Source organism: Asterias amurensis, chromosome 12 (assembly GCF_032118995.1).
Source record: "Asterias amurensis chromosome 12, ASM3211899v1".
Lineage (NCBI taxonomy): Eukaryota > Metazoa > Echinodermata > Asteroidea > Forcipulatida > Asteriidae > Asterias > Asterias amurensis.
In genome coordinates, this window is record NC_092659.1 from 2280999 (window position 1) to 2295242 (window position 14244).

Below are 14244 nucleotides of genomic sequence, written 5' to 3' on the forward strand. Positions count from 1 at the left end.
TTCGTGGAAAATTACTTCTTTCTAGTAAACTATGTCACTTCAGAAGAAGCCGTTTCTCACAATGTCTTATACTACCAACCTCTCCCCATTCCTCGTCACCAAGTAAGGTTTTATGCTAATAATTATTTTGGGTAATTACCAATAGTGTCCACTGCCTTTAAGAGAAAAAAGCTACGGGAATCCAAGGTCATATCAAGAAACCACATTCTGTCCATTCGAAAAAGTGCTCAGCTTAAAAGAAAAACTCACCTAAAACAGTGGTCTTTCCTGCTGGCAGTGTTTGACAAAGTAGTGCAGAATTACACATCTTCATCCAAGAGTACAGACATCTACAAAAACAACATAAGCAATGTATGGGCAAAAAAGACATTAAAAATCCCTGTAGACGTCCAAGAAAGAAAGAAAGAAAGAGAGAGAGAGAGAGAGAGAGAGAGAGAGAGAGAGAGAGAGAGAGAGAGAGAGAGAGAGAGAGAGAGAGAGAGAGAGAGAGAGAGAGAGAGAGATGGGAGAGGGGAGAGGGGGTGGGGAGAGTTGGAGGGGGAGAGGGGGGTGGGGACACACACACGGACATTAATATAAAGATAACATTTAATATCTGTACACACCAAACGTAAGATCGTACCCGGTTACTCACATCATGCATAGTTAAAGTATGAATAGGTTGCCTGGGAATGAGACTGAGACTCTGTTTTACATGAAATGTTTCTCAGTGCATCGATGACAATCATTTGGTAACATCTACAAGATTTTTGAACAAATAATTAATGATTCTAAAAACACCGAAATTTACTTGTTAAAAGATGGAAATTTGCATGGGGATGAAGAGTATTAATTTTGGTTTTTACCCATATATATCGATGTGTGTTAGCACTGTATACCCAGTACTTCCCGAGCGAGCTCTGTTGAAAAAAATCACAGGCATTTTACTCGGGTGGGATTCGAACCCACGACCCTTGCAATTCTAGAGCAGTGAGGCAGTTCGAATACTATATTTTTGCAGCGGGTACCGCAGCGATTTAAAATAATGGACACTTGCATCAGGGATAAATAATATTCGCTCGGGATTTATATCACCCGTAATTTACTTGTTTGACAGCTTGTATAATTTGAATTGACTTACTTTCCAGGTTCCATGTTAAATTTGGCATCTTGCTGACTTGTTATCTCATTGCTGTCTTCTCGATTAGCTTGGAAGTCAGTGAGGTTGAACACCTCCTGTCTGTCATCAGCCGTAACAATAATCCTGCTATCTTTAATAGCCACCGAACCGGATGCGTTGGTACCAACCACCATGCAGGGGACGATGTCATCCAATCTCTCTGCTGTGCTGCTAACACAGTACTCTGTCAAAAAAATGATTTGGTTACATTTTGTTCCACAATTCTTTTTGTTTTTGAAACTACAATAATTCAATGCTGAATCCCCTAAACCACTGAATAGCAATTCATGTTTGGCTTTACTGCTATTATCATTAGATTGGTGCTGGCTTATTATTTTATGAACACCATCATACTTGTATTCTATAGGCCTACAACCCCGACCATTTCTCGTTGGGCTCCACTGCCCCCTTTCAATGTTGGTTCTCATTGTTTCACGGCCTTCTTCTGCATTGTTTCACGGTCTTCTTTTGCGTTCCAGTCAATTGAGAGGGGAATGGGTGAAAGAATGTTTATTGTCAGGGGAAGTGGACAGGGTGTGTCCCAAGCATTTTGGCCAGAATTGTAGTTCTTTTTACACTGAAAACAGTTGTACCATATCGATCGATGGATTCATCATCAGGTTTGGACCAGGAGGTTCCTGTCTTTGTTGGGTCGTCATTCTTCTGAACGTCAGGTGGAAAGACTTCCTCTTCAAACTTCTGACTAAACATGGCGGTGGTGTTGACATCATCCACCGAGGGTTTCTCAAAGAGGACCGTTACACCTGGAGTGAAACAAGGGTTCAAGTTAAAGGGTTTGGGTACTTTTCGTAGGACACAAAACACAATATCCACAGATTTACATTAAACTAACAGTGGTGTTGACATCATCCACGGAGAGTTTCTCAAAGAGAACCGTCACACCTGGAGTGATAAAATTAGTAAAATTTAAGAGCCATACATGAGTGGATAAACGAATGAATTCCAAAGATCCCTGGTCAGAATTGTTTTTTTCGGAATGAAGGAATTTGCCATTGCCTATATCTATGTCTCGTTACCTACCATCAGATTCTACTACAGTCTCCAATCCAGCTCCATTGATGCACTTGACAGTCACGTAGTATGATGTATTGTGTTGTAGTTGTCCTTCCAAGTTACTATTGGAGGCTGTCTGGTTTAAACCAACATTGACAAAGTCTTGTAAGTCCACAGCACCTCTGGACGTTCCAATGGCCCAATAATGTTCCTGACATATTGCAAAGAACAAAGCACATTATCAGACTCAGATTATAAAATGAATTACAATTTCTCTGCAAAGTCAATCAGTTGAAACACTCTTTTTTTAAAGTTATTTTTTATTATTTTAACCCCAAAATACAAGAACAACAATCCCAGACATTAAAAGCAACACGGAAACCAAAACAGAAACGTCACAATGCAAAAATAATAATAAATAAAAATATATAGTCAAAAGCCCGGTTCATTCTTCCTGCGAATGCGAATGCGATATACGAATGTTGACGTCACAAATTCGCAACGAAAAATTCGCAGCAGTTCAACTTTGCTCAACTCACTTGCGAATATCGCTGCGAAAGGAGGGTTGTGATGTCAAATTCACGTCAAATTCGCTTTGCATTCGCATTCGCATGAAGTAAGAACCGGGCTTTACTGCTTGGCCATCAGCCACACCGAGTCCGAAAACCTGCCGAAATCCCAACCCTCGAGTACAAGTGAAAAATAAGCAATATTATCAATACAGAGAAAGATAAATTGAGTACCTTAACTTGACTTTGCAAGTCAATGAAACTCCACAAGACCTTGATTGTTGAATTTGAAGACTGGAACTCTGTTGGTTCATACGCGTTGCGATTGATATCAACGTAGAATAATACGTCTAGCTTTGCTGGTGTATCGTCAATGTAGAAACCATTCGAAGATGAAGACGCCTCTTGACCGTTCCCTAGGACACACTTAACTGAGGAGTGACACAACCAGAGTTAAACTTAAATCAATTATTACTTATATGTGGTTTTCATGATGATGTTTGGTAGTTTCGTTTTTTTTTCAGAATAGTTTAGTTCACGCGCCTGTTTTAGATATTTACAATATAAACTAGTCCGAAGGAGCGAGAATAGTTTTAAAGCCTATATTAAACAGAAAACGAAAATCAAAAATCAATTTAAAAAAAAGACTGAGGCAGGTTGACTTTTTTCCAAAGGTATCTGAGGGTTGTACATGATTGACCTGTTATCAATGACCATAATATTGTACAAAAATCCTTAACAGAGGAGATACATAAGAAATAACACCCAAAGTTTATAGTAATCTTAAAGTGCATTCATGATGGCGTTGGGGAAGTTTCACAGATCTGTAGAAACAATTTTATGGTTCAACACCACCACATGTTCATAATTATTTCTCCACACCCTTCTAGTCTCTCACTAATCTATTTATAATTATTACCGAACCACCTATACCTGTCAGGAAGAAAGGAGAAGGTAAGCCATCCTCTTCAGAAGCAGAAGAAGTATTATTTGTGTCGTTCCTTGTGGTGTTAAGGACTTCCAGCTTCGGTAGAGTCAGGTTGGTGAGTGTGAATGTTATGGAGCTTTCCTCCATGGAGCACGACTGATTACACTGGTACCAATCACATGGATTGATACACGGTACACACGGCCGGGAAATCTGGAATAATTTAAAACATAAAGTTCAGTCTTGGGGGACCTATTGTTTCTCTTAAACAACAAACAACAAACAACAAACAACAAACAACAAACAACAAACAACAAACAACAAACAACAAACAACAAACAACAAACAACAAACAACAAACAACAAACAATAAACAACAAACAACAAACAACAACCAACAACCAACATACATCATCAAACAACAAACATCAAACAACAAACAACAGCAGCCACAGCAACAGCAGCAGCAACAGCAGCAGCAATATTGGTAACAAATAATTAACAATAATTACTACAGAGCCACCATTTTAAGTAGGCCCAACATATACCTCCTCATACGCCACAATGTTTGTTTTTCCCGCTTCACTACCAACACCAGCGAAATATCTGGAAACTGGACTGGTACCCGCTCTGAATGGTAACCCATAACGGCAGAGCCTACTAGCATCTGGAGGCATCCTGTATAAGCAAATGAGTTGTTGTATTCATTACTCTATTTCAGTCTTTATCAAGTTTATTATGCTATACAATAATTATGGTCAAGTGATACAGCTTTGTCAGACTGTGCATAGAGAACAATAGTCCATTCATAATGATAGCCGAAGATTTGAATATATTAGACAGACACAACTATAATTTTTATTACATTAGGTTTTTGATGGTTGTTGTAGCAGTGGGTGGGTTGAAGGCGTCATCTAGATCAGCCACATAGTTATCTTTGTTGAAGACATGAAGAATGAGTTTGGTGGATGACGACATGGCAGGGATACCGGTCAAAGAAGAGAGAAGATTGCCATCGATGTACACATTAAATGACCACTCGTCCTGTCAGAACATAATAACAAATAAGAAAGAAAAAACAAACGAAAGTCATCTGCATTTTGTACAGAAAGTGACTGCTCTTCACGTCAGAAATTTTAAAAACTTGTCCATATTTTGAAATATATACAGCGGTTTATCCATTAAAGCAAAGTTAAAAATGATGTAGATATTTAATGAACACTTGTCCTATCAACAATGTTTTGGAATAAAAGCTTACTGCCAAACTAGACATATCAAAAACGGCTGCCCGTCATGTCAACAACTACTATAAGTTTTCAAAAACAATAATGTCGAGTTTATATACCATGTCATCCATTGAACATCTATGAAGAAATCCGTTAAAATACGAAAATTAAAAAGTTTTCAAATAGCACAAATGCGAATTGATAGTGTTAAGTTTCTCATGAGTTTCCTGATAGAAAGTTGAATGGTAAGTGTTTACTCGAAAACGATGTATCCAAACAGTAACTCAAACTGGCAAAAAGTTGTTATTAATTGCGACAAAGAGCGGAGCGATTTTACAACCCTTTGTTACAAATAAATGTACCTCTTTTGCATCAAGTGGCATGACACTGAAGTGTATAGAGTAGTGGTGTTCCTCCATGGATGGGTCAAAGTCAAGATCTACAGACTGTGACGTCATCGGCCATTCATCTTCAAAATAGCGACACCACAACACTAATTGTGATGCATTGCCATCTATATAAGAAATTGAAAAAAGAAAAAAAAAATGTGTAGAAATGAAAATTAAAAAATTGTTAAAACAAATGGAAACAACAAATCTGCAACAACGAGCTCTGATATTGATAGCTGTTGTAAAAACCTTGAAACATTTTATGCATTTACGATAGGTCAATATAAAAAACAAAGTGGACGATTTTTGCCAACAAAAATTTAAACATTGAAGTTGAGTCTACACATTGAACACACCAAAATTTAATTTCACAATCACGATACTAAACGTAGGAGTAAGTCTACATGTTTATCACACTGGCATGCCTTTCGCAATGATAGGATAGAAGAAAAACCAAGAGTTCTGAATAAGATTTTACTAAATTTGGATGCAGTTGGAGACCACTGGCTCTCTGTGTAGCCAGCCTTTCAACTTAGGAGTTAGTCTACATATTGACCCACTGGCATGCCTGTCACATTGATAGAGTTGAAGAAAAGGTGACTTACTTGGATGCAGTTGCATACCACATGCTCTCTGTGTAGTCCATCTGCCGTCAACTTCATCAGAAATGCCGTCACCGTCTGCATCTTTCTTACGAATGGTCCACAGTTTTCGTGTCACATTTTTAACTTCTTTCGTGTGAACTTGAGTTGAGTTCACAGTGGTCATGTCTGACGCTTCATCGGCGGTGGTCATGTCTGACGCTTCATCGGCGGTGGTCATGTCTGGCGGTTCATCCACAGTGGTCATGTCTGGCGGTTCATCCACAGTGGTCATGTCTGGCGGTTCATCCACAGTGGTCATGTCTGCCGCTTCATCAGCAGTGGTTATGTCTGCCGTTTCTGTAGTCACCAAATCAATTGTTGTGCTGTTAACTGACGAGTAAGGAGAGGTTGAATCGTCTATTCCCAGGAAATCTTTGCAGTTACAATCAGGGCAATCAGACTGATGTAAAAAAGAAGAAGAAAGTTTTACACCATTTAAACTCATGCTTCACTCTCAAGTTAGAGATGCCAATCCAAAAACTATTCACGTGTAATGATTTGAAAGAAAATGAGTACACGAGCAGGGAGGGGGTGATCAAACTATTTGTCGACTCAAACACTTTAAAGGAACACGTTGCCTTGGATCGGTCGAGTTGGTCTTTGAAAAGCGTTTGTAACCGTTTGTTATAAAATGCATATGGTTAGAAAGATGTTTTAAAAGTATAATACAATGATCCACACCCATTTGCCTTGACATTGCGTGTTTTTTCTTTTACTTTGAGAACTAACACCATCGGCCATTAAGGGAGTCAAAAGTTTGACTCCCACATGGCCGACCTTGTTTGTCGACGAGGTAAAAAGAAAACCACGCAATTTCGAGTGATACTTGTGTGGATAATTATATTCTACTTTTAAAACATCTGTCTAATCATAATGCATTTTATAACAAACGGTTACAAGCGCTTTTCAAAGACCAACTCGACCGATCCAAGGCAACGTGTTCCTTTAACTCTACCAATAAAATTATGCAACCTGAAAAGGGAACCAAAACGTCACACGCAAGAGGTCTATTACAATTTGATTGCTGGTTATACCTAGAAAAAAAAAACGCATTACCTGATTGAAGGGTATTGCATAGCAACACTGGCATATCCCTTCTTGCCAATTCTCAGCTCCACTAAAGTCATACTCTCCGACCACTCTGTCTGGACCATCCCAGAACAAAATACTTGTGACGCTATGGAGGTCTGATGACGCTGCCAACAGATCAAACTAAACAAAAAAATGTCCAAAAATGGCAGATTTAAAACCGTTTCTTTATCTAAGGTTGTGTTTATTTTTTGTTAAAATCCACCCATCTTCAAAGTTCTTCCTTTTTAGAGAAATGTGCTGGGTGTATTTTCAGAATTGGTTTCAAGGAAAACAAATCTAGTCACAATTTATTCACCGCAAACTCCATTGATCTTTCTTTTTCTAAATTTAGAACACCAGGTTCTGTAGATGAAGTCAGGATATAAATGTATTCAATTAGGTTTCACCGATAAAATCATGTGTTGTGGATATATTTTTTTTTTATGGATATATATTTGTGGATATATTTATTTTTTATTCTTATTAGATATTTATTATTTACTATTGGTTGTATAGTTATCTGCTTTTATTGTTGCTTTGTGTACTATATTATGTTAAATCTATATATTAATTTTATTGTGTACCCCAGATGTGGGGCAACAGATCTACGGATCATAGTATGTATTTGCTTTTGTTGTCCCTAGCCAATCTGGTGTTATATTGTCTTGTATTTTGTGTTGTACTGTTATGGCAAATAAAATAATAATAATAATCAGTTCCCAGGTTCTTTTCATACGCACTTGAAATGTTTCTATTTTTTTTCTCTCAATATACTCAGACTTTACATACTTTTAAATCGTATCCCTTTATTATACAAAGGTAAACTTGAAGGGGTTTCTTGACTGTATGACTATCTGTACAAACATATGGTAGTTTGCCCGAGACACCGAAGTATGAACTTCTTCAAGATCACAACGCCTAATAAAATTATAAAACTTGATTCTTCCCACTTCCCCTGACGATGAATGTTTACCTCGTATTCAGAGCTCCGGACAATTTGTGCATTTATGACATACGCTCCGGAGAGCATACGAGGTTCCCGTGTATCTCGCTCCATCTTGAGAAACACACTTTCATCCGATGCAGATATCTAAGAAAAGCAATAAATTGATACAATGTTGCCATTTACTTGAAGACTCGTATCATTGGTAGTTTGTACTTATGCAACAGAATCTTTAAAACTCTTTATAAAATGACGCCTCAAGTTTCACAATTAAGGTTTCCATTGGTACTCTTCTAATCAAATCTCATTCACCTAGTTCTAATAATTTTGAAACAGAGTATGTTTAGTTTAACAACACAATTAAGAATATTAAATTTTTAAGAATATTCTTAAAAAGCATTTGTTAAAATACCATTATTCTGGCCTGAACTGCTTTAAAAGTGAATAAGTTTCGACAAGAGAATGTTCAGTTAAAACCCAATCAAATTAGACAGAAAGTATATTTTCTTTCGTTATTTTATTTCCAATCTTCGGTTGATCTTTGTTTGTAGGGCCGCCAAGGGTAAGGCAACAGTTTAAACAAAACTGCAATCAAAACGATGTGGCCTCCCAGCCCCGCCAACAAATGGCATACATGTTTATAAACAATATAGACAATAAATTCTGCGTATTAAAATATAGAGATGATAAAATATTGGAGTATACAGAACAGTGCATACATTTTAAAAAGCATGATGACACACCGAACTGACATAAATATTAGGGCAACAAATATTATGACAGTGCTTATCATGCTGGTTAATTTCAGGGCCCAATTTCATAGAGCACAAAATTTTGCTTAAGCGAAAAAATCCTTGCTTAGTAAAATCTGATTACCGGCCAAGACTCCACTCAATTGTTATGCTAAGTAAACAACAGCTAAATACCAGTCACAAGCAATGTATATGGCATAACAATTTGGCAAGTAACATGTGTAAAATAAGCGAGCTATTTTCGTGCTTAAGCAAATTGTTTGCTTAAGCAGCTCTATGAAATTTGCCCCAGGTGTTCACCGGAGTTTCATGTATCGTACCTGTTGATTATGATACTCTATATCCCAATTGTCAATCCTCATGTTCCAAAGTCCGCTGAAATCCAAAGCCCGCCACCTTGGATCAGTGAAAGAAGTGTCTGTCAGAGGGCAGGGTGGACCTTCAGGGTCCGGCTGGTGCAAGATTGTTCCTGGTATAAAGGATAATAGAATCGTGAACATTTAAAGTAATCTAATATTGTGCTGATGGGTTAGGGAGGAGGGGGGTCACTATAAATCAGGTTGATGTTAAAATGATTTATAATTGAGGGCAGGGTGGACCCTCTGGGTCCGGCTGGTGTAAGATTGTTCCTGATATCAAGGAAAATGGAATCGTGAAAATATAAAGTAATCTAATATTGTGCTGATGGGTTAGGGAGGAGAGGGGTCATTATGTCAGGTTGATGTTAAAATGATTTATAATTGAGGGCAGGGTGGACCTTCTGGGTTGGGCTGGTGTAAGATTGTTCCTGATATAAAGGACACATGGAATCATGGAAAATATGTTGTGGTCAAATACAGAAGTACTTACTGGTGGAAATGAATGTCTAATGTATACAATGTAGGTTGGTTTAAATGAATTTATCAATGATAAATTTGTGTGATCGAATACTAACTGGCATTACAACAAGATAACAACTTCAAACATAATGCAGTGTTCATTCAGATGAATATAATTATTTAACGCTTAGAAAATGTTTGCAGTGTAAAAGTAACTTCAACAAGTATTTAAAAGTTCATGCCGTTTCAGAAACTTTTTCTGTCACCATATAGTTCAACATAAAATGAATAGATTACAATCTTAAGAATTCATTCCGTACTCACCAGTGACTTGGCTTCTACTATACACATCAGTCAGATCCATCATGAAATCGTCTCCATCCACAACCAATCCAGAACTGGGCTGTGATAGATCCACAAAGATTGGTCCTTCTTTGGTTGCAGTGCTATCCCCTGCACGGTTCACGGCTTTTAGCTCAACAAAATACGGGTGGTTGGTCTAGGACAAGAACAAAATTGTAACAATTTTGTACAGCAAGGGAATACGAGATATATCATCAGCTTTTCTTATTATTTCTTGAGTAACAGCAACATTATTATTAATCAGACACAAAGTCAACCAAAGTCAATACGGGTGTTTGGTTTAAGAGAATAACATGATGACGATTTAGTCTACAGCACGGAAAGCTTATTGACTTTTAATGAGATCAACAGCTGATCCATTTTTAGTTCTTATCATACTTCAGTTTAATCAGACAAGACCAACCAGTTTTTTTGTGTGCATCGAAACAGCAAGGAAAACTCTTTTTAAAGATCAGTTATTAATACTATGATAGTTTCAGTATAATTAGACAAGACTGACCGTGTCGTTTGTGTTTGCATTTGGACATATGCCCAAGCCTGCGATCATCTAAACAAAAACATTTTGTTCAAATACTATTTGGTAGAGAAATAAGGTGGAGAGGAAAAACACACCAACGTACCACTAAACTTAAGTCTACATACGTAAACTCTGAGATACCCGGATCAAGAACCATCCATTCCTGACCAGGAACTGGAGTAAGGTTACCGCTGTCTTCCACTCTACAAGATGCAGCCTCAAGAAGACGGATATTGAAGGATTTAATTCCACTTTCTTCATCTATGTAGTCCTCCCATACCACATGAATGGACTCGGTGCTGGCTGTGTAAGTCACCAGCTGTCACGAAAAAGAAAAAAAACCATTAGCATTTATAGGAGTCAAAATGAAAGAATATTTCAGCACAAACTGGTTTTGATTCAAATTCTTATTTTTTAGGTATTCGGTGAAAATAGAAGAACTATTCGGTATTCGGTGAAATAAATAAATTTTGCCTTCTGCAAAATAGAAGTATTCCTTGATGTCGCTATTATGGCAGTGGACACTATTGGTAACTACCCAAAATAATTATTATCATAAAACTTTACTTGATTACGAGTAATGGGGAGAGGTTGATGGTATAAAACATTGTGAGAAACGGCTCCCTCTGAAGTAACGTGGTTTTCGAGAAAGAAGTAATTTTCCATGAATTTGATTTCGATACTTCAGATTTAGAATTTGAGGTCTCGAAATCAAGCATCTGAAAGCACACAACTCCATGTGACAACGGTGTTTTTTCCTTTCATTATTATCTTGCAACTTCGACGACCGATTGAGCTCAAATTTTCACAGACTTGTTATTTTATGCATATGTTGAGATACACCAACTGTGAAGAGTAGTCTCTGACAGTAACCAATAGTGTCCACTGCCTTTACAAAACAGACTAAAAATAATAACGAATGATGAGCCCTCAATCCAGCGACCCGCTGTATCATTTGATCTGTTGTAATTTGAAGAAAAAAAACTATTTCAAATTGTAACTGTTTTTCCAATTGGGATATGGTGGGGAAATGAATAAAATAGTATAATAGTTAAACCCAAATGTTGCAACCTTCTCTGTGCGGGCCGATAATGAAGAAGGGTTTCGTAATAAAGGATATATTTTGTTCTTCGTCAGATCCTTTATGTATCTGCACTTCATAATATTGCTTCTGATATTATTTAAGATTACTTTGATTAAGGTAAAAATACTGACCATGCCATAGAAGGGTCCAGCACGAAGGCGCCCCTCAATGGGCGGAGTGATATCAACCGAGAAGTGACTAGTAGAAGAGTTACACTGCCCTCCTTCGTTCATTCCTTAAATAAAAGAATTAAACAGAACAATGCTTTAGAATCATTCACTGCTTGAATAACGGAGATAGAATAATTTTCTTGTGGGGTCTAGTTTGAACAATGGGTTCCATTGTGGGGTCCATCGTTCAATATTGTGTAAAATACCCCACAGTGGTTTCCCAAACCACCAATACACCCACAGAAACCAATGAGTGACTTGGGAACGACTGCAAGGAAAGAAGTTAGTTTACAATGAAGTATAACTCACCAAGAACCGTCACGAAGTATGAACCTTCTTGCTCAAGACTCAGTCCTTTGATCTCTTGATACGTATCCTTGCCAATAAAATGCATCTTTCTTTCATTAAACGTAGTCTTGGCTTCATCCGTTGCTAGCAGCATGTCCAAACAGTCCATGTTCTCTGGTGACACAGTAGCCGAAGCGGCATTGCCCAGGCCGACATAGTAGAGTAGGATGGGGAAGGTTGAGTCGAATTCTTCCCATCGGAGTTTGACTTCGGAGAGGGAATTGACAAACTCTGGTATTTTAACCTCCGTAGCTGGTTGGACAAAAACACAATTGATATGACCTTTTAACAAATTCTGCGCTATTTAAAATAATCGGATCGTTCCTTTATCAAAATGCTAATAAATGACTATTATGAAAATTGACTAAAACTAATGCCTGCAGAATCAAAGTTAACAATGTAAAAATACAGCAAAGTGGAAAGGAATACTGGACGAAAACTAACTTACCAAAAACTTCACTATCCACACCAGCATTTATCCCACTTGACGTGACCTCAGCGGCAGAGAAGCTTGCACTATGACCTCTGACCGTCACATAGTACGTAGCAGCCTGTAGATCAAGGTTATTGAAGGTGACCGATGTGTTCTGACCAACGTTAGTGAAGGGTACTGTGTTGTCTCTAGTCTTTGGGTAGCGACGATCGGTGCCCACTGCAACCTCGTAATAGTCAATAGCCTGCTCTGTAACATGGTCTTTGGTCATCTCAGCATTTCCTGAAGTTATTCCAGAAATTTTGTTTAAGATGTTAAATCAAAATTCAATGAACGACATAATGTCTGAGTGTGGCCTTCATGTACTCAAACCAGTGTCCATTTGGTAAAACTTCGCAACCATGCTAAAATTTCGCAAGGGACCCTTGTGAAATTGCTGTCGTGTGAAAAGGGCTTAAGTGACCAAGAATTTACCTGTATATTCAACCGTCTCCTGTATAGGCATTCCTTGACCAAAGCCACTCCAGCTTGCCGATATGGTGTCAGTTTCTTTCTGGTAGGTTAGATCAAAGCCTACAAGGAGACCATCGTAAACTTGACCAGGTATGAGTGGGTCTCGTTTCACCGTGATACCATCAGAGCGAAGTGTGATGGGTATGTTCAGAGCGTTGGTTGCCCGCACCACGGTGTAATAGGTCTCGCCGTCCATCATTTCAATGAATGTGTTTGTACTAGAAGTACGGTCTGTGTTAAAAAAGGTATTTGAATCAAAAAAATTGTATACTCAGTTATACCATTCGCCAGCATAAAAACAGGTAACACTGAATGTATCCAAAGAAAGATTAAATGTAGGTGTTTTTGGCCAACGTATAAAATAAAATAAGAAAAACACGAGTATAAAAGGTACCGCGTGTGGTAAAGGGATTGGAAGTAGTAGAAAGGGTTGGTCTATTAAGCTTCTACAAACAATCAAAATGGTTAACTTTATTTTTAAGGCCAAATTTAACAGGAAGTATTTTATCCCAACTCATAAAAGGTTTGTTTTAATAGATACCTCCCACATCTGTCAGCGGCTGCATTTCCACTTCGTCAATTCTATAAATAGCCCACTCGTACTCCCTGATTGGACAAGGGTCTCCACTCAAATCCCAAGAAGCACTTAGTTCATTCAAAGATGTCTGAAAGTCCCGGTCTTTGAGATCATTAGAAGTGACTCCATCTTTGATTGTGAAAGGTCTTAGCGGCTGAAGTCCTGCACTGAATCGACTGACGAAGATGCCATTTGAGACTGCCGTGCTGGTCAAGCCAGCTTCATTGTACCCTCTCACTGACGCATAGACTCTTCGCACATCACTTAGATCAAGATTGGTTATCAGCTCTGAAGTCTGGAACCTATCCACCTCATAGAACGATTTGATCTGAGTTCCTCCTGGTGTGGTGCCTAATGCTACTTCATATTTAGTGATCTGAGTATCTTCATCGTTGAAAGGTTCCCAGAGGATCTGAATCTGGGTGATGGACTCCAAACACTCTCCATCCAGCTCTAGGCAGTCATCCGTGTTACTGCAATCCCAGCTTAACTGCCTCTCTAGATCGTTCTGGTTCAATTTATGAACACCAGAAAGTTCCACCACAACACCATGTGAGGGCGGGGTGTCATCGATTTCAATGGGTTCAGAGAAGGCGAATGTACTCTGGCTGACGGCGTTAAAAGCCTCAATGGTGACATAGTACAGTTTGTTGTGCATCAAGTCTAATTCTGAAGTAAAAATAACAATAATCATCAAATATCCTTCTTATTAAAGCATCATATTGTCTAGACAGGGTTGCCGAGTTTAAGCACAAACAACTAAGTTCAAATAACAAACACAGACAA

The 14244-nt window shown here is 38.2% G+C and overlaps 1 protein-coding gene across 2 annotated transcripts in view; it reads right to left on the reverse strand.

The window, feature by feature from the left end:
• LOC139945313 (uncharacterized) overlaps nt 1-14244 on the reverse strand; it is a 103124-nt gene that overhangs the window by 11561 nt on the left and 77319 nt on the right. For both annotated transcript variants that reach the window (XM_071942663.1, XM_071942664.1), the window contains 20 exons: nt 13423-14127; nt 12843-13112; nt 12384-12650; nt 11897-12187; nt 11549-11652; nt 10437-10652; nt 9778-9952; nt 8956-9104; nt 7914-8030; nt 6926-7081; nt 5831-6269; nt 5199-5350; nt 4476-4654; nt 4159-4288; nt 3616-3823; nt 2917-3113; nt 2201-2384; nt 1753-1923; nt 1121-1343; nt 250-329 (listed from right to left, as the gene is read on the reverse strand). In XM_071942663.1, the coding sequence (XP_071798764.1) occupies nt 250-329; nt 1121-1343; nt 1753-1923; nt 2201-2384; nt 2917-3113; nt 3616-3823; nt 4159-4288; nt 4476-4654; nt 5199-5350; nt 5831-6269; nt 6926-7081; nt 7914-8030; nt 8956-9104; nt 9778-9952; nt 10437-10652; nt 11549-11652; nt 11897-12187; nt 12384-12650; nt 12843-13112; nt 13423-14127 (4413 nt within the window). The remainder of the gene's footprint in view (nt 1-249; nt 330-1120; nt 1344-1752; nt 1924-2200; nt 2385-2916; nt 3114-3615; nt 3824-4158; nt 4289-4475; nt 4655-5198; nt 5351-5830; nt 6270-6925; nt 7082-7913; nt 8031-8955; nt 9105-9777; nt 9953-10436; nt 10653-11548; nt 11653-11896; nt 12188-12383; nt 12651-12842; nt 13113-13422; nt 14128-14244) is intronic.